The sequence below is a fragment of the Pseudopodoces humilis genome, chromosome 8, assembly GCF_049639895.1.
Source record: "Pseudopodoces humilis isolate 2021_Gansu_Grassland_sample_001 chromosome 8, ASM4963989v1, whole genome shotgun sequence".
Classification (NCBI taxonomy): domain Eukaryota; kingdom Metazoa; phylum Chordata; class Aves; order Passeriformes; family Paridae; genus Pseudopodoces; species Pseudopodoces humilis.
In genome coordinates, this window is record NC_142207.1 from 25,111,217 (window position 1) to 25,136,949 (window position 25,733).

At 37.5% G+C, this 25,733-nt stretch overlaps 1 protein-coding gene across 4 annotated transcripts in view; it reads left to right on the top strand.

Moving 5' to 3' along the window:
* PARD3B (par-3 family cell polarity regulator beta) overlaps positions 1–25,733 on the top strand; it is a 393,522-nt gene that overhangs the window by 181,800 nt on the left and 185,989 nt on the right. For all 4 annotated transcript variants that reach the window (XM_014249455.2, XM_014249453.2, XM_014249454.2 and 1 more), the window contains 5 exons: positions 45–400; positions 2,012–2,151; positions 2,932–3,060; positions 16,830–17,015; positions 23,008–23,178. In XM_014249455.2, coding sequence (XP_014104930.2) covers positions 45–400; positions 2,012–2,151; positions 2,932–3,060; positions 16,830–17,015; positions 23,008–23,178 — 982 coding nt within the window. The remainder of the gene's footprint in view (positions 1–44; positions 401–2,011; positions 2,152–2,931; positions 3,061–16,829; positions 17,016–23,007; positions 23,179–25,733) is intronic.

Below are 25,733 nucleotides of genomic sequence, written 5' to 3' on the forward strand. Positions count from 1 at the left end.
GTTTTCTAGTTTGTCATATGAATTTTCATACCTTTCTTTTAAAGGTCTCAGGACATCTTCCGTCAGGCAATGAAATTTCAAAGTGTCATCTTGGAAGTCCTTCCTCCATATAACCGAGAACAGTATGAGAAGTCTGCTATTGCTCCTCTTTGTATTCTGAATAATGAAGAAGGAGTTACAAAAACAAAAATTCCACCTCCTCTTCATCCAAAACCTGCTGTGAAAACAATTAATATTTCTGGAGCAAGCTTGGAGTCAGGTGTACAGGGAACACTGCAACAAGCTAAGAGCCCCAACCTCCCACGTCTGGGTAGAAAGCCTTCTTCTCCCTCACTGTCTCCACTTATGGGCTTTGGCAATAAGAGAAATACAAAGAAAATAAAGATAGACCTGAAAAAAGGTAAGTCTTTGGAGATGGTATGATTAATTCAGTATCATATTCTCTGTAGTGATACCTTAACTTTTAATTTTATGAGTGACATTGAAAATACAAGCTAGTTATTTACTATTTAAAAGTTCCAATCAAAAGGTACAGGAAAGTAATGTTTCCTACAGTGGGCTTTCTCATAAATTTTGGATATATGTTATTCAGATTTACAGATTAGGACATCTCAGTTGCTGACTGTGGAAGCAATTCCATTAGCAATAAGTAACTGTAAGAGAGTTCAGTCTTTTCACAACTATAGAATAAAAGTTTGAACTGTTTGATGGTGATGTTCATGATTTTATTCAACCTGTAAATTGACCACAACACTGTTATGACATTCTTGTAAAGATATGTTTAAAAATCTACCCTGCTCTGCTTCATGTTTTCCAAGAGCTTGACCACAGATTTACCTGTCTTTCCCTTTTTATTTTCTGCAAACCTTTTTTTTTTTTCCTATCATATTTATTCAGCTGTCAGGAGGCCAAATTTGTGTGTATATCTTTAATTGCTGCACCATGCAGCTGTCTGTCTTTGAATGGAATAACGGGTTTAGGAACATGCAGTAAAATGTTCTTAACCAATTTGCAATTAGCATTTGTATTTTCTATTTGATTTCTGGCTCTGATTTGGCTAAGAGTTTGATCCTAGAAGTGGCCCTTTTGAAAGCTGTCTGTAACTTTATTCTCATAAACTGAATGTAATCAAGCTCTCATTTCTTAATTTTTGTTGTTTCTTTACTTAAATCACTCATTTTTGCTTCTGAACTCTTCAGCTTTGTGTTAATAAAACCTACTTAAGGTTTTCCCTATTCTTAATGCTTTTGATTTTGAAACATTTATATCTTTAGAAATTATAGCAATGTGATACTGACATGATGATATCTTTGAAAACTATCACATGAGTACTAATACTGCTCAATATAAAAAGATTTTTATGGACCCTGCTATTCCCAGTGATTTTAGTGGCTTATGAGCAGTACCTATTAATATTTGTTTTACTCCCTAATTATTTGTTATAACCTATCTGTTAACATTTGAGGTTGTTTATTTCCAAGCAGCAAACAACTTCACTAATGGAAGCTTAGAAGTACCACTTTGTTCTTCCTGAACAGCATATCATCAAGTTTTGCATTCAAATCATGCGATATTGTCCCCATTTACCAAGTTTCAGTAAAACTTAAGTTAGTAAAACTAGATTATATTTATGCTTATAAATAAACAATTCAAACTGCTCTGATTCTATGAAAAACGATTGACATTAAAGTGAAGACTATTATTAAAATGACCTAAAGGAAAGGAAAATGCTTTAAAAAGAGAGTTCTTTCTTGGTTTTTATTATTGTGTGTTTATCCAAGTATTTCCATTTGTAGCTGTTTTAAGAGGGTATGTGTTTTGACATCAATAGACTTCTTCTCTAGACCAGGCAGAAAATTGTCTTGTGTTTACAGCTTTTTGTTTGCTTTCTTTTCTTAGAGTTAACCTGGATGAGTCTCTGGGATATCTTATTGACATCACTTGCTTACTTTCAATGATCATTGTTTACATGTTAAAATTTATTTTGTGTGTTCTTTGTCTGACATTCTAGGTCCAGAAGGACTTGGTTTCACGGTGGTTACCAGAGACTCTTCAGTACACGGTCCTGGTCCAATCTTTGTGAAGAATATTTTACCAAAAGGTGCAGCAGTAAAAGATGGTCGTTTGCAGTCAGGAGACAGAATTCTGGAGGTTAGGATAAACATCTGTTGTATTTGCATTGTTTAAAATTGATCGCTGCTTTTGTCATGAATCTTTTATTTCCTCATACGCATTATTGATGTATAGAACAACAATTCTTGCCCTTGGTTTAAAAAAAAGTCACTCTCACAGCTTCTATGCCATTTGTTTGTCAACAAGTATTTTACACTATGAGGTGGAAAAATGGTTCTTTTTGCAAGGGTCCATGGGATGTTTGAACAAGGAGAACCTGATAAGATCTTGGTTTTTAAAGTAGATAAATGTATCACTTAAGGACCAAAACATGTCTTGCCTCTTCAGCCGCATCCAAAAATCTCCAGTTAATATCAAGCTGGTAAAGTGCTTATTTTAAGACAATTTTTCTTTAATCGGTCTGTTGAAAGTTTTCAGGTATCTTGTGACTTACAATCTTATTATCTAATGGGTTATTTCTAATTACTAACCTCAAAAAGTTTCTAAGGTAAACAGTTTTAATACTAAGGTCTTGTTTCTGCACTTTCATCTTCAAAGTGCTTTACAAACTAATTAAGCCTCACAAACCCCCTGCAAGGTGGGTAAGTACTACAGAGCTGGTTTAACAGATGGTGAAAATGAGGAGGAGAAAGGTTAAGTAATTTGTGTAGGGCCAGAGGGGAGACAGTATGGGAGCTGTTGCTGATTCTTTTTTGCTCTCAGTTACTGAATGACACCTGTGTTAGGTGAGGGGAACCTAATAGACCTGCTTGAAGGCAGTCAGAGATAAGATATCCTCTGTTCTTTTGTGGCTGGTAGGTGAATGGACGGGACATCACCGGCAGGACCCAGGAAGAGCTTGTAGCTATGCTGAGGAGCACAAAGCAAGGCGAGACTGTCTGTCTGATTGTGGCTCGTCAGGAGGAGGCCTTTCTACCTCGAGAGCTGGTAAACTTGTTATTCTTTCCCAGAGTGATTTTGAAACAATTCCATGGTTAAAAACTAGCCCAAGAAACAGGAATTATGTCAGCTGAGAAATGCCAGCAAAAGGTTTGTTTCCAAGAAGTATTTATGCTTACATTTGATTTTGAGGGGGTTTTGTTTTTTATCTACTGTAGATGCAATTCCACACAATCTGATTATTTTTCATCCCCAAAAGTGACAGCAGAAGCATAACTCACAGGGGAATACTGTAAATTAATTTTGAAAGTGTGAGGTCAAGCATAACTAAAAATGGATTATTCTCTTTCAGAAAAGCAACAAGCTTTAAACCAGAAATTTAAAGTGCGTGTAATGAGCCTGCAGCTTATCAGGAACAAGCTAGTGGAAGTAGCTGCCCCCAGGAGATGTCTCCTAAGCCAGGTGCCCAGCGTAGGAGTGGTGAGGAGTAGAATTCTGCTGCACTCCTCACAAATTTTGGAAGCAAGCTTTTCTTTGGCTGCTAGCCTTTGACTTAAGAGGCTTTTGCTTGTCTTTTTTCCATCTGAAGTGCTTAATTTTCACTTTTGTTTTTTCATTAACACTGGCATGAAACTGTGTTCTCTTTTCTCTCACACAGAGAACTGCATCAGAGTAAAAGTGCTATCTGATACATGCTTGTTTCCCCTCAGAGAAGGTCATTTCTTCGGTTGCCTCTTCCTTATCTTGATTGATGGCTATACTTGACCTTTCAGCAAGTCCTCAGGATAAGGGAAGGACAGCATTTCCTGCTTTTGTCTCATTTTATCTCCTTCAAAGAACACAAACCGCCTTCATCCTTTGCTTAAGATGCTGCCTCTTCTTGCTTTTCCTTTAGACTGTTGTCAGGATCTTCTACAGAAATCCCCCATTATGTTTCCTCACAAAACATTGCTGACAGTTTTCCTCTTGTTTCCCTGTTACCAGTTGGACCTCGTTGAGGTCAGGGTTGCCCATTATAGATAGGATAGGGAACTGGAGGGGCGTTCAGGTTCTCTCATGTAAGACTTTTCTCATGGGCCGCTGGTGCCCACTTTTTCTTGTAAGCAGTTGTGAACTGTCTTAGCAAAACTGGTTTTGTATCCATTTTTGTCTTTCATTGTCTTATTTTTAAGGAGCATAATGGCAGTTTTCAGCCTTGTAATTGGGTGTTTGTTGTCAGTGATTCCCAAAGCAACAAAGTTGGTCATTGTGTTCCTCTGCTGAGTAAGCCCTGAGAGTCAGTGTCTGTGTGGATCAGAGAGAAATTTCTGAGTCTTAAAGTACTAATTATTATTATGTAGAATTTCTTTTCAATCACCAGCTCTTCTAAATAAGAGCTTACTTTTTGAAAAAGCTACCAATTGAGTGGTTTTTTTCTGGGTTTTTTAAAGTTATAAAGCACATTACTTTGAAAATGTACTTTAAAAAGTATGCATTCTTCTCTTTTCTCTCCTGTTCCCCCAACAATATACATTATTATGTATTGTCATAGTGCAAATTCTGCTGGAAATCACTGTAGCAGTGTGTGGGTATAAAAGACTGGAAGAATCTAAAAGCTGTTTATAATTTTTACTTGCCACAATTGTGTGGTAATAAATTCTAGTCTCTACAGCAAGGATTAACTACCTCTCAAAAGGTGATTTACTTATGACTGGCATGATTGAAATCCAGGAAGTAGCCACATTTATCCTGCTGGCTTGACCTTCTCTTAGATTGCTTTCTCTGTGAAAGAATGATGCACAAGTCATGGTCCTCACTGTAACAGTGATGATGTGGGAATTCTAATACTGCTCTGTGTTCCTCGTTATCTCAGTCAAGTACAACATAATACAAATGAGAATTACTGAAATACATTACATTAATTTATGGAACCAGCCCATCTAAATTAAAAAGCCCTTCAGCAACATCTGGTAGCTTACAGCAAAAGTGTGAGTTACCATCCCACTAAGCTACCAGATGTTGATGCTAGCACAATGCTTGTTAGAATTCATGAGGTGTCTGAGAACAGGCTCAACAAAGATTAAAAAAAAAAAAATAATAAAATTGGTTTAGCTTTTTTGTTTGGTTTCAGATTTAGCCATGATATTACATTGGACTAATCCTCTGCTACCTCAAAAGTTACAGTACTGTTTTATCAAAGAGGAGAAAAATGCCAGCACTTTAAATGTTTGTTTTTGGAAGGAAAAGCAGTGGATAATCCAATGTTTTTCAAGGACAGTTGTATCTGAGTGCCCTGACAGTGTAACATGCATGCAGAATTTACCTTGAATACTTGGGGATTTTGTTAATGCTTGACAATAATACGGTAATTGCTTTATCTCAGACTTGTTCTTGCTTTGAGCAGTTCTCTAGGGACTGTAATCTAGACGATTCCTTTAGATTCCCTGTTTCCTACTGAAATGAAAAGAAGGGCCACCTAGTAAATGTACCCACTCCCTACAGCTTCCTGTGCTAAAGATGCGTTTGGAAGCTGGACCCACTAGAAATCCATGCACAAAACTGCTTTTGAGCATGTTGCACCACTAGAACTGTGTTTTTATGTGGATTTGCTGGAGAAAATCTGATAAATGCATGGGCACAAAGCAAATAATGTAATAAAGTCACACTGGGTGGCATTTGGTTGCATGGGTCTATAATAATATAATTTAACTTTACCTTGTAATAAAGCTGTGGCTTGGGGAAAGCTGGGTCTCAGGAATATTTTCTTTTCAGTGAGATAGATGGGAACAGAGTTTTGGTGTTTTGTTACTGTGATCTGTGCTTATGAATTGCTAGTAAGTAGAAAAAATATATTCAGAGTAGCAAGCCTTTGCCACAGCAGCTGAGATGTGATAGGGATGAGCATGAATCAGTGTTGCAAAAAAGTATTATTAAATTATGAGGAATTGGGGTGTTGGTTACACTGGCCCATGAAACATCTGAGACTTACACAATTACACTGTGCATAACAAGGGAAAAGAATTGAAAACACAATATTTGTAGAGTTGTTACTCCTTTAAAAAAAGAGAAAAGGATGCTCAAATTAGATTTTTTTTTTTTTTTAATATATATTGAAACAGATCAGTGAAGTAGAATTTGGAGCAACCACAGTCTGTCCTCCTTATTATCGAGTTAGCCAAATGTTCCCGTTAATTCATGCCAGCTGTTGACAATGTAGCAGCTAAGTAAGGAGCTGATTCCAAAACTCGGGGGGAAGATCTTGATTAGCTTAATTATCACAGTCTATGGAGTGGCCGGTGATTAGTGTGGTCTTTAAGGTGCATTTGGGTTTTAAGCTGTGTAACACTCTTTTCTAGAGGATGGTGAATATTACAGAACGAAACTGGTTTAACTGAATAGGTTTAGATTTTCCAGCTCCTCCCAAAGTCAATGGAATGCTCATCAAACTGTGGCTATCATTCTGCTATGTTTTGGAAATATGGTGTTTTGATCACGTGTGTCTGTTGCATCATGTTTTTCTTTAGGGAAAATGTGTGATCTGAGTGTGCCATTTATTTATTTATTTACTTCCTCTTCTCTTTCTTTGTCCCTGCATTGGTAAAACAGGGAAACTATTTGCATGAGAGCAGCTCTGGTGCAACCCATTCTGTGCTATGATCCTTTGCAGTTCTTTATTCTGTATGATGCACACGAGCAGAGGAATGTGACTGTTCTGCAATTGCCAGAATTAGTATAACACCAAAAATATTTTATTGCATTTTTCTGTAAGTTAGAGCACATACATTGTAATTTTTGCATACCCTTTTTTTTTTATTTTAAAGATCTCTTTGACTTACCAGTTGTAACTGTAATTGCTGTTCCTGTGGTTTCTTGGCATATTAACCAATTCCTGAAGAATGTGGGGTGAAAAGGAACAAGCCATCATTTTTATAACAATAGCTAAATGAACAACAATGTACTAAACATGGTATTGGTCTTTAAATCGTTTTTTTACATTTGTATTATACAGGATGGAAGGAAACAGGATGAGTGGCAAGTTCAATTAAGCATTTTTTTCTACTTACCATATGATTAACTTTTGTGTTTTAGTCTTCCTCCGGTTAATTTCTTCCACTGCCTTGAACTTATATGCCTGAAGGAAAACCAGTTGGCCTATTTGTTTTAATATTCAAAGCTTAATTTCTATTACTTCCTTTTAATTGTTGCTTGCCTTTTTATGTGCAGGAAATAATAGGTGAAATTACAGCCTAGACTTAACCATTTTTGCACCTGTTTTTGTAGTTCAAAACTGTGATTCTAGTGCTCAGTTATCCAGAAATGGACAAATAATTTCACTCAGAAAGTGATTCCAGCAAATACCTTTTTTTTATTGTGTTACCTCCATTCTAAGGGAGATGAATTGGATAGGGAAAAAAAGAAGTATATATTGAATTTTAATAGCATACGCAAGAAGGTGTTCTGTGTAATGAAGAGGGGATATTGTAAATGCACATATGGCACCTTTCATTATAAATATATACATCGTTTATGCATAGTTTATAAACTGTGTAGATTTTTAAATATCCAAGGGGTTTTAAAGAAAAGTTTATTTTTGAACCTATTCTCTTCATCTGGAATAGTTGAGAAGCGAGTGTAGGTTGTGTCTATACAAATGTATATTTTTAAAGACAAAACATTGTACAGTGCAGGCCCTCAAAGATTTTCAGCTTCATGACATATTTCAGAAGATGGTTACAATTTCATTATGCCTTAGAGTACTGGAAACTGTTCTTCGAGGTTTGTTGATTAGTTGTGTTCTTTACAAAAGTCAGTGAGAGATCAGTGTTAAGAAGGAACGTGACAATCTTTCCTGTCACACTGAAAAGTATCTCTTTATCCAGGGTTTCTGTGCAACTCCCTAATTTACCAAAAAGGAATAAATTGCTTGGTAATCTGCGTACCTTTAAAAACTGGTTGGTTTTTGAGCTTTCATGTGCAGTGAAGAGCCCATAAAGGTGCCAGCACAGCAAATGTGATTTTATCATGTGATAGCAGTTGTCAGCCTTTTTGAGGCTACAGAGACCTTATTGCGTCTGGTCTACTATTGCTTTCTCTGTCAGGCCCATCAGAGTGTTATGATCCAGCAATGATTTGCCTTTCAGAGCCTACTGTTCCTATATTCCAGCAAATATGAGGAACCTTAAAAGGATGGTCTGAAAGACCTGGTCATTACCTTCATTGCCTGCAAAAACCTCTGATGGTGTTCTGCCTGCTGGTAAAGAATAAGTTAGAGAGGATACAAGTAAGGAGAGAAAAGCATAATCTTACTTGTACGATGAGATAATATATTCATAAGATATTTTATGGGATTACTGCCCAAAATTCCTAGGTTTAGAAACCCTACCTCAAACCCCTGGAAAATGAAAACTGATTACTTGATAATGTCTTGGCTCTGAAGTTGCCTGAAATTATTTGGAAGCCCACTTTAATGTATGAAATCATAAGTATATATACAGCAGCATAGAGGCATATAAAATCTGGTCTTAATAGAAATTGAGTCTTCATATATTTTAGATGCATTTACCCAGGTCTACAGTATTTGCATTTAATAAAACCAGAATATTTGGGCAATTGTTAAATCCTGCTAAAAAATGTAGTTCCTTGCCATTTACAAGGATCACCAGTTCTATTCCATACACCATGTGAACATTTCTAAAATCTTTCTGTCTCAGAATACATTAAAAACTTAGGGAAAAAAAAAGTTTTCCTAGGCTGACTTAATGTAAAGCATATGCATGTGGTGTTTGAAGTTGACTTAAAAGAATTATACACTGCTTATTGCTTTGTTTACCATACCTTTAAAGCAGTAAGCGCTAAAATGAGAAAAGAGTTGGATTTGTGTATCACTGTGTTGTGACCCGTGCCTAGAATGTTTTCTGAAATGATGCAGTAGCAGGAACCCTAAATTCACCCTGAAAATACCATGTAGGCTTCCATCTTCATGTGTGATAAGATTTTAGGCTCTAAGTGCCAAGTTGTATTAACTGCCTAAGGCTCCAGCTCAGTAGGGTGCGTAAGCCCTATTGAGTACACTTACCCCATACGTGGGCTGAAAATGGGTGTTTTCACAGAGAGCTGACCTTGACTGAGGACTGAACTAATGAATTTTTCTCTCTCCGTTTTCTACAATTATGTAGCTTAAAAGGTTAAGTGAGACTGCATTTTTTAATATTGAGGAGCAGTGCACAGCAAATTACAATTACAAAACTTTTGCAAGGGCGAACCTTTTCCTTGGTGGGTTCTTGAACAGGTGAGTCAAGCAAACTGGGGAGTCTCCATTTCTGAAATGCATTGTATCTGTATTTGCCTTGGATGAAGAGCTGAGTCTAGTTTTGTCAGTCTTTGAAGCTGTAATTCCAGGGTCTACCTAATTCAAACCAGACACATTCTATCTAACATGACACAAATTTGTAATGCGCTGTCTTAATGTTAAAATTATCCAAGCATGCTATCATATATCTCCATGGATTTTCTACTGCCTTTCTTGTCTTAGCAGGGTGTGCCATTAGTGGCCATTTAGTTTTTATTGCAGTATGGAGTACAGATAATTTTAAAGAAGCCAATAGAAAAGATCTGTCAGATATGGTAAAGATGAATACATGCAGCAATGATTTTAGTTATTTACTAGATTGTGACAAGATTACAACAGTGTATTACCTTTGAGTATTACTTTTAAGAGTGTTACAATATGTCTATTGCAAAATACCATGCAGATTTTATAGTGACTGAATGACTGAGCTGTCAGCAAAGTATTTCTTAATTGGCTAAGTGCTTGGAAAGAATATGGCGCATGATGCAAATAGGGGGTATCTTCTTTTCAAGCTTTTCTGCCCATAATAGTTATGTGGTGCCACAATTTAAATATTTTTATCAGAAAGTAATTGCAAAAGCATGCAAATGTCTTATTTCCTTCACAAACCTTTGAAAATAACCCTCCTGGGTCTTTTGCCTTTTGCTGTCAGCTCTGAATGGCACCCCAGGGAATTGACATCTCTTATCAGAAATGAGCAGCCAGGCAAGGGGCAGTCAGCATATTGAGAGGCCATGATAGTGTGTTGGTCAAGGGCACCAGACAGGTACTGAAAGGTCTCTTGTTGTGTTAAACAAATGCTATTTCCTTCCTGCCTGAGAGCTAATTTTTTTGTAAGCTTCTCTTTTGGCAAAAAACACAATAAGGATAAATAAGGCAACCTTTCCAGTGAGAGATTAGCATTAGATTATCATAAATCCACAGATTAAAAGTGCTGTGGTCAATGAGAACAGGCATTGTAAGATTAAATAAAAAGACTAATTGAAAGCGAGTAGACAGAGGATTGAAACAATATTGTTTAGATATAACCATGTACTAAGTAGAAAGTGTAAGAATAAAATGCACATTACTTTTTTCAAAGGTTATACTTCTGATTGTACTGCTCTGATGACTGAGCAGATGTGTATTGTGGGAGTAGAAGGCGGCTAAAAGTGGTCTTTAAAGTACTGAGAATTTATTGGTGAGACCAGTAAAATTTTAGATTCTTTTTAATAATCCTTTATTATAATATTTTAATTAAGAAATCAGGTATCTGAGGTATAGATGTGCTTCTAAAAATTAAAATCATTGGTAGAAGATTAATTAAATTTATCCTGAGACCCTTAGATACAGATTTTCAGTCTGCATTGCTGAATGTTATTTAGTACTGTGTTATTAGGGCTTTATGCTTTCATATCTAGCAAACTCTCTGTTCTCTCACCTTCATTATAAACTCTACTGAACTTTTCTGTCTGTTTTCTGGTAATTCCATAAATGTCAGAATTGATTTTACTGAAGTTGCATGCAGGTATATTGGTAGAATAAAACATTCCTATCCTGATTTCCCTTGAGAGGGATAGTACCTGTTTGGTTGTTTGCTCTGTTCTGTTTAACCAGCAAATCTGGACAGCAAGTGAAGATTTCCTCTTAGACAGCTTCTGTCTGTTGCCTTCTGGTCCAGGAAAGAGAGAGGAGATCTTTGTCTTCCCCAAGCAATTCAGAGAGGTTGGGAGCTGCCTAGTATGCTGGATGGTGCAACCAGGAGGGAGCTTTGAGCAGAAGCTGTGGCTGGCAGACACCTATAAATATTAGGGAACAAGCATCACTGGGTTGCAGAGATGTGCTTATCAAGAGGGGCCAGTTCACAGCTTGTTGCAGCTGTAGAAACCATTGAAAGCTGACAGGCAAAGATTTAGCAAAGCTGAAGGAAGGACCTGCCCAGCAAGGACAAAATGAACAGTGGACACTGATTCTTGAATGTTGTGTGGTTTTTTGGTTTTGTGTTGAAGTTTTTTGTTTGTGGGCTGTTTGTTTTAACTTCAACCTGTGTCTCTGTTGAGTAAATTTCATTAATACTTAAAAGCGTTCCTGTCTCAAAGTACCCCTCTTAAAGGAAAGAAATAAGCAAGAAATTGGGCAAAAGGAACAAGAGACATTGGTGGATGAATAAAGAACTCCTGTCATTACTCAAGTGTAAGCAGGAAATACACAGGAGATGGAAACAGGGTCAGGTCACTTGGAATGAATATAGAGGGATTGTCAGAGTAAGTAAAAACGAGATAAGGAAGGCCATAGCCCATCTGGAATTAAATCTGGCCAAGGATGTCAAGGACAACAAGAAGGGCTTCTTCAAATACATCCATAACAAAAGGAAAGCCAAGGATAATATGGGGCCATTACTAAACATAAAGGGGAGCCTGGTAACAGAGGATACAGAGAGGGCAAACACCCTTCTCTGAACTGGGAGACAGGGGTAAAGGAATGCTAGAAAGAATTTCCCTTGGTCAAGAAGGATTGGGTTAGAGAACACCTAGGTAAACCTGACATCCACAAGTCCATAGGCCCTGATGGGATGCATCCACAAGTGCTGAGAGAGCTGTGGAGGCCATTGGCAATCATCTTTGAAAGGTCGTGGTGGTCAGGAGGTGCCCAAGGACTGGAAGAAAACAAATATGACTGACCCCAGTCTTCAGAAAGGGCAACATGGAGGACTTAGGGAGCTCTGTTCACATGGATGACAGGAAGGTAATCGGGAGTAGTCAGCATGGATTCTTGAATGTATGGTAAATCATGCATGAGTAACCTGATTGCATTTTACAATGAAACAAGTATGTGGATGGAGGAGGGACATTCTCTGCCTTGACTTCAGCAAGGCTTTCAACACTGTGTCTCACCACATCCTCACAGGCCAGCTCAGGAAGTGTGGACTGGGTGAGTGGACAGTGAGGCGTATTGAGAACCGGCTGAACAGTGGCACAGGGGCTCGTTGGAAGCCTTGGTGTGCCCCAAGGTTCAATACTGGGCCCATCAGTGACTTGGGTAAAGGGGCAGATGCCTCTCAGCAGGTTCACTGGGAGGAGTGGCTGATCCCCCCTAGTCCTGCGCATCCCTTCAGAAGGACCCTGGCAGGCTGGAGAGATGGGCAGGGAGGAGCCTTCTGAAATTCAACACCGGCAAATGCAGGGTCCCACATCAGGGGAGAAACAGCCCCATGCACCAGCACAGGCTGGGGATTGCCTGCTGGAGCAGCTCTGTGGAAAAGGACCTGGGGATCCTGGTGGACATTAAGCTGTTCCTGAGCCATCAGTGAGCCCCTGTGGCCAAGAAGGCCGATGGGATCCTGGGGTGCGTTAGGAAGAGCATTCCCAGCAGGTCAAGGGAGGTGATCCTGCTCCTCTGCTCAGCCCTGGTGAGGCACATCTGGAGTGCTGTGTCCAGGTCTGGGCTCCTCAGCTCAGGAGAGACGTGGAGCTCCTGGAGTGAGTCCAGAGGATGATAACAAAGATCATTAAGGAACTGGAGCATCTCTATTATCAGGAAAGGCTGAGGGAGCTCAAAGTTGTAGAGTCTCCCTCACTGGAGATATTCAAGAACCACCAGGACAGAATCCTGTGCTGTGTGTTCCAGGATGACCCTGCTTGAGCAAGAGGACGGGGCCTGATGACCCACTCTTTTCCCTTCCAACCTTGCCCACTTTGGAACTGTGTGAAAAGTACAGGCCAGGCCATCTCAAAGCTCTAACCATCCAGAGGGATCACCACTTAGCTATCTGGACTTCAATTTATGTGAAAATTTCTTGTTTATCCTACTACAATTGAGTTACTTTCCTATGTCTGCAGTGGGGAATAGCTTCAGCGATATACTATCATTTAATTCCTGAACTGCCAGGGTATGATACATTTATTATGGAAAATACATGATGTGGTTGTTGATTGGGTAATTTATAACATAAAGCTGTAAGTTTTTTCCAGGCTACAAATATATTTGTGTTGCAGCTCATTTCATTCGTTCTGTGTTTGAGTGAGTTCAAATTCTAGGATGATATTGAAGTAAGAAGTGTTTCTAATAGAATTCAAGGGTTAGTGCATTGGAGAGGGTTTCCTTTACCAGACCATAATTCAGCTGATGGTGGTTGCTCTGTTGTAAAGTATTGATGTCTTGGGATAATGTTTTAGCAAAGTCAGGGAAATAGAAGCAGTAGGAGTCCAGCTCTGTGAGTCACTATCAGCATTTAATATTCATACCTGCATATTCTAGGAACAGAGGCCATCGTTCATTAAATTAGTTGCCCAAATGAAGCAGTAAATTGATGAGCTGTTAACTTAAGGATGGCTGGAGCTCTTTTTTGTTATCAGTGAAAAGGTGTTGCTTGGGAAAAGCATTATGATCAGGATAATAATTTGAAAACATTCAGCAAGTATAGGATGAAATCAAACTTCTGGTTTTGTTCATCCCTTTTTTCTCCTCTGGTTTTCCTCCTTTCTGCCGCTTCTCACATCCTCCCACAAATAAGATTTTCAGTCTTGTATTTGCACCAAATAGTCTTGATGTTGTACACTTACTACCAGGCATTTGCTATCAGATGCTGTACAATGAGTACATGAGGAAAATTTTAAGGGAGTAAAGACAGAGTTTATTGCCTTACAGTGAATTAATCAGTGACTTGTAGATATGCATCTCCTTTCCTCTTACACATCTCTGTGAAATCTTTTAATTGTCATTCAGTTTTCATCATGGGTAACAAATTTTTGATAGTACCATTAGACAAAGCTCAACATTCTTCTTAAGTCCGCTTTTGCTGGATCTTTGGCTAAAGCTGACTATAAATAATGAAAAGGAGAGATGTTTGGGATGATTGAACTATGTTGAACAAGAAACTTGTGAAGGACTTAAAAATCAGAGTTCTCCAGTAATAGGTGAAAGCAGCTTACATTAAATTTAATGAGGTTTTGATATGATCAAGTGATCTGTTTAACAGAAAATTGTAGCAAGGAAAATGGTAGACAAATGTTAGATTCCAAATTAAGTACTAAAGAAAACATAGGAAATGATACATTGACAAAAGTTTGCTGTATTTGTCTGCTGAAGACATCCAGGCATGGGTGATGTGGTAGGTTACTTTAACAAGGGCTAATGCACAGCATAATTATATTAAAGGAAGCTGGGAAATAGAGAACATTGAGCAACTCTGTTGGGTGACCAAATTCAGCTTTATATGAAGTCCAAGTTTGTACAGAGGTAGCACTATGGAGCAGTTTGTGACTGCTCTGGTTAAGACAAGCATGAGCACCAGGAGCTTTGTGTTTTGTGCTAACAGCCCCCTCACTGCCTTTCTCATGGTATGGGCAAAGACAAAACCACAGTATTGACATAGGGAAGGGGCAGGTCTGGTGCAGATGTCACAGATTGAAGTGGAAGGAGAGCAGAAATACACAGGAACTGCTTGCCTAGGGGACCATGAAAGTAATACCAAGTCCTGTCCTAAAGGCAGGAGTCATCACATGCTGGGACCCTGAGAAGAATTTCTTCTGTCTAAATCTTGACAGGATGTGCCAGTTGAGTAGATTTCTGATTTAAGAGTTTGGGAGCAACTGACTAGAATATGTATGTGCAAGCTGAACAAAACAAAAGATTCTTTTGTTTTGTGAAAATCTTTTATCTAAAACTTTGAGAAAGTTAATTTCAGACAAATACAGCAAAATTAAACACAAAATAGTTATGTTAGAAGGCTAGTAGTGGATTTCTTCCTTACACTACTAGTTCTTCTGAAGTCAGAGGAGGAGTGTTTAAAAGTGTTTAAAAGTTACCATGCTGTATTGTTCACAGTTGTTGCAAATGTGTGGATTTTGCGGGGTTATGTTCAGGATGTCCATATCCAAAGCCAAGAAGTAAAAGTGACAGATGTGTAACTGAGAACTCTGTACTTCTGATGAACAAAAACAGTACACATGTGTAACTTAGGTACTGGAGATGAATGCTGGTATCAAGGCAATTGTCAGTGTTGGTGCTATGTCATTTTTACATTTGGCAGTTAGGCAAATTGTATTCACTTTAATATCATGTAATTACATTCCAGGAAAAATTTAAACATGATGCATATTGGGATTGAGATTGATAGTCAGTTTTCTGGTTGATCTGATTCCTCTCTACCCAGTGGTTGCTCTTCATCAGTGAAAGGGCATCTGAAATAAGTGCAAGTATACTTAATGCTACTGTTTATTCAGGGTATTAATTTCTGCCCTTAATTCTGGGGTCATGCTTTTGTTGATCAGACAGCATGGTATCTGAATGCACAGGTGTGCTCTGGCTGTTGAGGAAACATCTGTTTGGCTGGCACCTTTGCTGACAATTGCATTGATGCTGTACATGCTGCAGCTTAGGTCCTGGAAGTGATCCCTCACTGGGGAAGAGGAGGATTGGCCCAGCTACTGCACTCCTTGCAGGTAGCCTCTACTGAATAATTTGACACCCTTGGAAACAGCAGCCAGTCATCTTTCAACTTGTAATTGTGTGCTACCTTTTTGTAGTTTTTTTCCCTATTAATTTTTAATACTACTGTTTCAAATAGAAAATGCCCAGATGACAAGAAACAAAAGCCTACTAATTGTGTTAGAGTTACATGGAGAAGGAAAAATGGAATAAAATTGAAAGTGTTGCATAAGGTCTTTTGCACTAACACTTTCCAAGAACACTTCATTCCGTAGTAGGTCTCCTTGTCCTTACATTTTTGAGGTGTGCCAAGATAAATATTCCAGGCAAAAATTTGATTTTGTTTAATTTTATGATTCTAACCTGATTCTAAAAAGGCAACCACACACGCTTCCCCTCTGCCCAGCGACAAAACTGCAAATACAGTGTAGAGTAAAAGACAGTTCTTTCTGATCTTCCGTAGATGTGTATGCTTGACTTGACAGTCTTGTAAACAGCTCTAATCTAGAGAAAGTCTTGGGATTAACCTATACCAGAAAGAAAAAGGAACCATCAAACCTCTATGGAATAAAAGTATGTACTAAGGGAGTTAGTGCAGAATAAGTTACTATGCTTTCAATTTTCACCTTCGTTTTTGTTACACCAGCTTTCCTCTGCAGACAGGTTTAAGGGAAGGATAATTTTTTAAGGATGAAACTCAATTTTCAAAGGGGAATGGGATTTAACAGTACAACTGTCATTATAGTTTGTGAGCTGCATGTAAAGATGTTGAGAGTTTTATGGCTTACATTTTTAATGCAGCTGTGTATAAACGTCTTTTCTACATTCTGCTGCAACATCAGTTTTATATCATGTGGAACTAAGCTATTTTACCTCCTATTTAAGCATATTCCCAGGTATCATTAAAAATAACATTTTAAGCCAGATTTTGTGACAAAATGTCAGCTAAATGCACTGTTGATTATAAGGATGTTTTTTCAAGCTACTTTCTGGAAAAGAGGACTATTTCTTATTGTATAAATCCATGGATACCATTCATGCTGACTTTTCACCCCTATTTTATCCTTGTTTTCTCCAACAGAAAGGAGAGCCAAACTGCAGTATTTTTTCTCCAGAAACCACAGAGCAGCTGACCTTTGAGATTCCTCTGAATGATTCTGGCTCTGCTGGACTTGGTGTGAGCTTGAAAGGCAACAAATCTCGGGAGACAGGAGCTGATCTTGGGATTTTCATCAAATCAGTTATTCACGGAGGTGCTGCTTTTAAGGTATGGAAGAAGCACATCAGGAGATGAATAGGTTAGAATTCTGCCATTTCTGTGTTGAGTGCTGAATCTCACTTGAGAAGCATTCTAGGTACAAATACCTTTGTCACTCATTCCTTTGGGTGAACTACAAATCTAACGTTTTGTCCCGGGGTTTCTGGGGTTGTGTGTGAAGCAACAAAATTTTCCAAAGTGAATTGGTGCAAACCTTAGGGAACATTTGGATGTTGCAGGAAATGGGGAAGGGGAAGAAGGATACGGCTAGGTAGGTATGTGTAGAGGCTGTCTTCCAGCTTTCCCACAGCCTGCAGAAAGAGAAAAGTTTGATTGGCTCAGTGACAGAGAAGTTGATACCTACACTTTGTCTGTAAATAAAAACACTCTCATAATTTTCTTCTTTTTTATTTATAATATTTTTTATCACTGTATTAAAAATGTGTCTTGGTTGAGCTTTGACATCAGATGTGCAGAAGTTATCAGTTGTTCCTGAGGTGGATTGAATTGGTAATATTAAATTGGTAAATGACCGTATTATGGGTTGTTCTGTTCCTTCTAAGCACTATACAAAGACTGTTGTACATTTTATGATTAAAAAGTATTTGAGTTATTGTCTAATCTTTAAGAAATCTGTTGGCTGCATTTTTTCCCCCCAAATAAAACTTGGAAAACGTAGTTTCTCTGAATTGGAAACAAATTACTTCATCTTTCAGAGCTAATGTGTTTAACACCTGTAGAACCATAATGTAATTTTTGTCTTTTATCTCAGCAATTCCTTGCAGTTCTCTCTTCTGTAAAAATACCTTTTAATTCAGTGTTATGTAAATTGCTCTACTGACATCAGTCTGCTGAGTAAGACAATTCACAGCATTAAAACTTCAGTGATCATCTATTTACAGCAGCTAGTAAATATCAATAATCAAGGTTTTAGGTTTCATGAGAATGTTTAATAGTTCCCCTGCTTCTGTTATTTACCTGTCCTAGTCTCACAGTTGTTTCAAATCTTGGATCTTCATCTGATTGGAATACACCAGAACCGAGTTAACACACATATGGCCAAATTAGGGCTGGACAAGCTCAATTCATGTTCATGTCTGCTGCAGAGTATGAATCATTTTACTGTGGAAATGAGGCTGCCCTCTTTGTTTTCCCAGCTCTGTGTCCACACCAGTTGCAGCGACAGTGCATTGCCATGGATAAACTCTTTGTTTTGAATAGCCAAGCTGTGGAGCCATATTCCATATTAGCAGGCTGGCTGCCTGATTTGTCACATCACAGACCCATAAGACAACCCTTTCTAGGTCTGTATGTTTGCTACTCTCTATTCCCCCACAGAGACTTACTCCAGAGCAGTTACTTTGGTTTGAGATGTCTAGAGACTACTAAAGCAGGACTTCCGTGCTCACCCCTGAGTGAACAGCCACAGTTAGTCACCATGGCTGGGAGATTGTTTTGTCTTGTGATAGCCTGTAGTCCTGTGACCTGCTCTCCATCCTACCTCATTATAACTCTTCCAGCAATTAGACCTGTGTTGTGGGAATGGATCTGAACGTAGGCTCCAGAGCAAATAAGACAGTACCTGAGGCTCTGGCTTCAACCAGAACAGTTCAGAGACGGTCCTGTGTACAAGTGCTCAAAGAATGCAGTCATTTTGGCAATGTTTTAGGACTCACAGTCTACTGTTGTGTAATGCATGGAGAACAGCTGTCTTTCTTCTGTCTAATGACCTTTCTATAGAACACAACCTAATCAGTGTGTATAAACAATTAATAAAATTTCTTGAATCAAGTTAAAAAGTGTGCACATATTTGTACATAATATTTAAAGATATCCTATTGTCCTTATTTTAAATCCCTTCTTGGAGCAAGTTTTGAAATCAAAAGCTTTTATTTCCAGCTGGTAGTTGTCCAGAGCATTTTCCCATGCTGTTCATTGGTATTCTCTGAAATGGATTATTATGGATTAAGACATGTGCATTTGCTTTTCAGTGTACAGTGTTTTCTTGGGAAACAGTCACAGGAGGAAATCTTAATGCTCACTGACATGAGAATTCTTTCACTATTTCTCACTTCTGCATTTAGAATTTAAAATATTTTCTCTATTGGCGTATCATGCTAATATAAGTTGAAACTTTATCCCCTTGTTTATACAGTCACTGCTTGTCCTCATAAGAAGAAATGTAATACATATAATTTCATCATATTTATTTCACTGATGAAGTAAATGCTCAATCCTTCTAATGCTGTGTAAAGGTTTTGAGGCATTAAATTTCTTTTACCCATATGTTTTTTAGAATGAAGAGTCGACTGTGAGATGCAGACCATCATTTTTGGTTACTCTTTCTTGTTATTGGCTTGAACCAAGGTCTTAAGAGACGCTAATATTTTTAAGTTTTTTGATGTATTAACATGGTAATCTAACTCTGATGTGTTAGTGGCATTGCAAAGTGCAGTAAGGGATATTTTAAAAACCATAATGGAAAATTTAAGTATTTAGTTCTGTCTTTTATGATTTTTCTTTTGAAAAATTGACATTTTCTACAACCTAACTAAAGGTTGTAGAAAATGTCAATCCATGTAACGTCATACATGCTACAGTAAGACTCAGTCCTCTTTAATGCTCTGCCTACAAAATCAGACAAAACAAAAATGCCTTAGAAGTTCCAGGTTTGTATTCTAACATTGTATCTCGCTAGAATAAAACCAGTTGCTTTTGCTGATTGAACCATTATGTCCCTTCTTAACCTTCTTTTGTAATTTTGAAGTATCTATTTTTTAACATCCCTAAGATTAAAGAGGTTGCTGGAATACTTGATATTTGTACTTATGCAGAGCCTTTCATGTGAAGAGAACTAACATTTGACTGAGTTTAAATGTATCTTCACTCCCTCTAACTCTGGGGATTTCAGCCTTGTTCACCTTGAGACAGCTTGGCTCTTCACTTATGATGCATTCCTGGGGATCAAGTACCTGCAATCCACTGCAGCTGAAATGAAACAGAGCCATTACAAGAAATAATGTAATATTTTCTATGTGTGCATTTGTTCAAATCAAACATGGTGTAGCTCAAATGTCCTTTGTCCTTCTGCGTGCTGTTGCAATAAACACTGCTCATTGTGTGCGATGGATGGGGAAATTGGATAATTCCAATAATTGCCATTAGGGCATTTCTGACAGAAGTGTCATTGGTGTGATAAGTGAAATAGCTTATTGTGCCTTGATTGAAAACATAAGTCCTTGAAGATCATGGCATTATATCTTCCTGCTCTACATAAAAAGTGGAATCTTGTGAATGACTCTGAGGAATATGGCAGCCATGTGGTGGTAAATTCTGCCCCTTGCTGTGAGTCACCATAAAAAACACAGCATTTTTTGAATAAGTGAGGGAAGAATATCAGCCTCTATTAGAATAGCTCACTCGCAGTTCCAGAGATGGCATTTGAAAACTGTTCTGCTGAAATGCCAAATGTTGTTTTCCTACTCAAAAGCCACAAAGAAACCTACCTCTCAGAGATGAAAGAAGAAACGTGTGAAAACAACATTTAACTTGTTTTGAGCCAAGCAGATTTTCTTGCAGTTCAGGCTTCCAAACCAGGCCATAACACAAGGGATGTGAAAATCTGTGTTTGGAAACTGTTCAGACGTTGGGATTTTTTTTCCTGGTCTCTAAAAAGGCAAAAGGTTTTTCTGTGAAGTAACTTCTGCCTGTTGTGTGAAAACAGCATTCAGCTGTCTTCCACCCTGTCTTGTACAGGTGACTTAACAAGTGTGATTGATCAACATTTATGAATGATGCACATCTTTTTTTCTTCAATCACAATTTAAGTGTTGAATTCAAGTTGAATTTTTCATTTAAGTGCTGCACATAACAGAGTGGGAAGAAGGGAGCATGCATCTAAAGAAGCCCTTTAAGAAGTAATGTGATTAAAATAAATAAATACAGTCATACAAAAGTACTACAAGGAATATTAAAAATTGGGCCAACACAGAACCTTATGAGGCTCAGTGATTCATTTAAAAATGCATGCTGTGTTCAGAGCAGTTGCATACTTAATAGATGTAGTTGTGACAAGATGCATTTGACATTGTATTTGTAATACACTTTAGAAAGAAACTTTAAGAGATGGTGTTTTTTTTTTCAGAAAGGAGAAACAGTCATCTAAGAAACTGTAGGACAATAGGGGGAGGACATGAGGACTTGTAAATTTTTCAAAGTCTTATAGAAATTTACAAAAAAATGTATTTTTTCCTCAAACTCCTGTTGTTCTGAATAGCTCCATTTCAGCAAATTTTGATTGAATACAGAGGAAATGCAACATGTGCAAATGATAAAATTTTCAGTTCAGCAATGTTAACTCTTGTCTCTCTACACTTTAGCTCTTGTGATGGCATCATTTGTATGTAAAGGGTGGGGTTTACTTACTGACTTTGACCGTATGTACATCTAAGTTGGCATAAAATATTCAGCAGAGAGGTGAGAGAGGTTTCGGTGTCTCTTCCAAATGGTCTCTCTGTTTTCTATCCTCTATTCCCACACCCTCCCAAGAAAAGTTTTATTTCTCTTCATTTTCCTTTTCTGAGTGACTCACCTCCTAATTATTTCTTTCTATCTTCTTGTCCATCCCAGTTTACTTTGGATTTTGTTATATACTGTTTTTTCTTCAGGTTTGTGGTTATCTGTACCCTGTTGTAGTAATATGCAGTTCCAACAAAAAGAACACTTAATAAAGCTGGGTGTGGCACAGCTACTGTAACTCACTCAGAAATGACTTAGACTTGGCAGCAGTAGCAGGACAGTGAGTTCAACATCTTAGTTGCAGAAAAAAAAAAATAGAAATCAGATTGTTTATACATTTGTATTGCTCAGATGAAATATGTAAACAGTTTGGGTGAATGACTTATGAAGAGTTTGTGCTGAGCCTGTGAATGAATCAGACTCATCTTAACCAAGCACTGTATTTTTGTGCAAGATCTTCCCTGTTTTTGTTTCTTCACCACCTTATATCAAATGTCATTGGTTTCTTACTCCTTCTCCTTGTTTGAGGTCTGATGCCAGCCTGATAACTGTGAACTTGACAAGCTGTAAAAGAAATTCTTGTGTCTCAATTAAATAGATCTTATTTTCTTGTTAAAGAGAGAAAAGTCCATGGCATGTTCTTTTATGAAAAGAAATAAATCACAGATCATAATGACAACAGCAATAGGACTCCTAAATCACAAAATAGCAGTGTCCACAGTTTTATTACACCCACAAATGTCAGTTAACCTTGGCAAATGAAGCTGAATTACTTTTTCTAAGCATAGGTTACTTGATATGGCACAACCCTAATTTTGTTATTGGCAGCAGTTTTGGGCGTTGTAAAATAGGGACAGCATTAATTAGTAAGGATGCTTAAGTTTTAGTGACCGTTCTGTACTGAGGACACTGGACCGTGTGATATCTTGAGAATTGTGACAAGAGACACACCAATAACATTGTAAGACAAAATTTTTGGAGTTATTTCTTATCAGATCTTAATGGCTGATAATAATGCATAATGCATAAATAATAATGAAAAATAGGTTGTAGTACTCCTTTGTGATTGCAGTGTGGATACCAATGGTTATAGTGTGGGCCCTTTAAACTAAAAAAAGATTATTTTCCTTCTTTTTCATGGATGGGGTGGGTGGGGTTTTTTATGGTTTGTATATTTTGGTTTTGTATGTTTGGTTTGTAGTTTTTTCAATGATGCAAAAAAATTCCAAATGCAAGAAAAACAGCAGTCTGTGCATGAGCATCTATGTTTGTATTTTCACTATGAATTCTTTCCAAAAATGTGGTGAATAGGGGTGAAAAATGCCAATTACTGGACACAAAGTTATTTCTGGCACTGTCCAGTCTTTCATTTATTGAGTTACGGCAGCAATGTCTGATTATCTGCATCGTGCTTTCCCATATGTAGCACCTCTGCTTAATAATTCTTGGGGTATTTTAAACTGTCTTTGCTTTCTGCTTGCAGGACGGTCGTTTGCGAGTAAACGATCAGCTGGTTGCAGTGAACGGGGAGTCGCTGCTGGGCAAGTCAAACCACGAGGCCATGGAAACCCTCAGGCGCTCCATGTCCATGGAGGGCAACATTCGCGGCAGGATCCAGCTGGTCGTGCTCCGCAGGCTGGAGGTGCACACAGAGGTGGGGCAGTAAATGCATTTCTTAGACTGATGTCTTTCCAGCCCCAGTGGTTTTGCACATAAGAGATGATAGCTAACATTTTGGTCATAGAGAGCTTCTCCTGTATTAATTCTCCTAAATTAATTCTCTTCTGGGGAGGGGACTCAAAAAATGTTTCTGGTTGATATCTCCTGGTCTTGCTGTTCTTGTTGAGACTAGGCTATTCTTATTTTGATTCAACAAGTATTAGAACAAAAGAAAATACGATTAAAAAAAAAGGTTAATTTAGAATTAATACATTGATGTAGTTTTGACTATCTGCTACCTCCTCAAGGCAATCGCTGGGATACAGGCAATTTAAATTATTCTGATTTCATTTGTTCTTATAATCAGAGACCTGAGTATCTTAGTGTGACTAGGATTTTACTTTATTCTAGCTTTTTCTTTTTCATTAGTACTTAATGTATTTTTTTTTTCTTTTTGAGTGTGTTTTTCTGGACTTGTCTTGCCTTTTTATTAGTTGTTTGGGGTTTTTTTTTGGACCTTAAAGGAACTAAATATTTTACTTTTCCTGGGCAGATGCAGATTCCTTCAGGATGGGTTTCTGAGTTGATTAACATAAAGTCTTTTTAAGTAAGATAACAAAATAAGAAAAGAAAGATATTTTTAATGTTTTCTAAACATCATATAAATTCATGTTTACCAGTCACTTCTTATTCTGAAAAAGATTGGTTTTATGATCTCCCTTGCTTCCTCTTTAATTTATGTATGCACACTTTTCTCATCTTTACATAGATACTATACATGCATACTGTCTGCCTTTTCTACTCACCCCAGCTTTAATTTTAACCCTTGAGCAAATATTTTGAAAAGTTTCAATACCTGTAGAGTTCTTTAAAATGAAAGTATGTACAAGTGGATTTGGGGTGTAAAAGGTTGTAATAAATCTCATTATAGAATTCCAAGACATTTCAAGCTTTTTACTTAGTGAGCATTACTGGAACATTTTAAAATATTACCAACAATCATGTCTGTGGGTGTATTTGCATAAAATTCCAGAGGGAGGAAGAGGATGCAGGTGTCTTGTAACTTAATTGACTCTTAAATATTTTTTCTGATAATTTTCTATGTAATTTACTACCATCATTGATTGATTGAGAAATGGATTTTGAAATACATTACTTCATTATATTACCAAATATTTTTTATATTACCAAATATTATGCTCTTACTTTAATGGGAGGACTCTTAGGAAAAGCCTCATGATGTCAATTGTGCCAGGAAAATATGAAAAGTATCCGTTAGGAATTCTGGACTATCTTAGAGGAAAACACACGTTTGCTTTCCTTTTATATGTGACAGCATCCTGTTGTAAGGAAAAGTTATGAAGTATATGTTATATTTATTGTGCACTTCTGGGATATAAGAAAGACAGCTCACCTTCAAGGAAAGTTCAGTCCTGTTGAGTTTTCTTTATTTAACTAAAGCTACTTCTTTTTAAAAAGCTTCCAATCAAATGCCAGATTGACCTAGTAAAAGTATGAGGCTGCTTTTTATAGTTAAGTGTATAGTTTTCAATATTATCCAGATGTATGAAGGAGGTAAATAGTCTTGACTCATGCCCTATGAAGAATGCATAATGAGGTCTTGATTGAATCAAATTCATTTTAGACAGGAATTAATTTTTATAGGGTAGTCTTTGCGTTCAATTGTAATTCCATTTGAGTCTGGAGACCATAGGAGAAATGGGTCAGTGCCCATTCTTTCCTTTCCCCAGAACAGCTACCCTAGCACTGCATCTCAGCTTGGCAGAAGGAAAATATGTTTAGAAATGCATTATTGTTTTTATTGGGCAGGACACTAATGGAGGTCTTCCATGACAGCTATGTTTTATAAGCTGAATACTTGAATTAGGTTGGTTACTGATCAGTTGTTGGGATATTGATTGTGTCATTTATCAAAGAGCTGGAAAAGCAGATTTGTTGGTGCTGTTAATTCAAGACTCCTTCTCCTACTGTCTCTCCAATGGATAGACTTTGAAAAAGCAGTAAATGTGGACTTTACAACCTAAGGAAGCTTATGTAAAATAAAGACTCCAGTTCCAAGAGGAAACACAACTGTCAGTGTCTCTGTGGTATGTGTGTGTTTCTGTATGGAGGTTGAAAATAACCTTTTCAAATGGCTGATTCTGCACTGAGGAAAAGAGAATGTTACATGTGCCGTCTGTCCACTGAGCTTAGATTTGTAGCCATATTGTCACCATAAGCCTCCCAGCACTGATTTGTGTTCTGAGGTGCAATCTTTCCATTTTATTATGCTTATTTTCATTGTATTTATTCTACCACTATTTTATTGTGATTTTATTTTTATTAAGTTACATTATTTTACGTTTATTATTAAGCTTGAGAAACAGGTTGCAAAGAGGTGTAACACGCTGTCCTTCCTTATGTCTTGGTTTGCAGGCAGTCACTTGCCAATACTTCAAACCTCTTGTATCATTTTAAAAATAAATTACATGGATTAGATATATGCATTTCTTCCATATATGTGACTATGGAATTTTTAAAAATGTATAT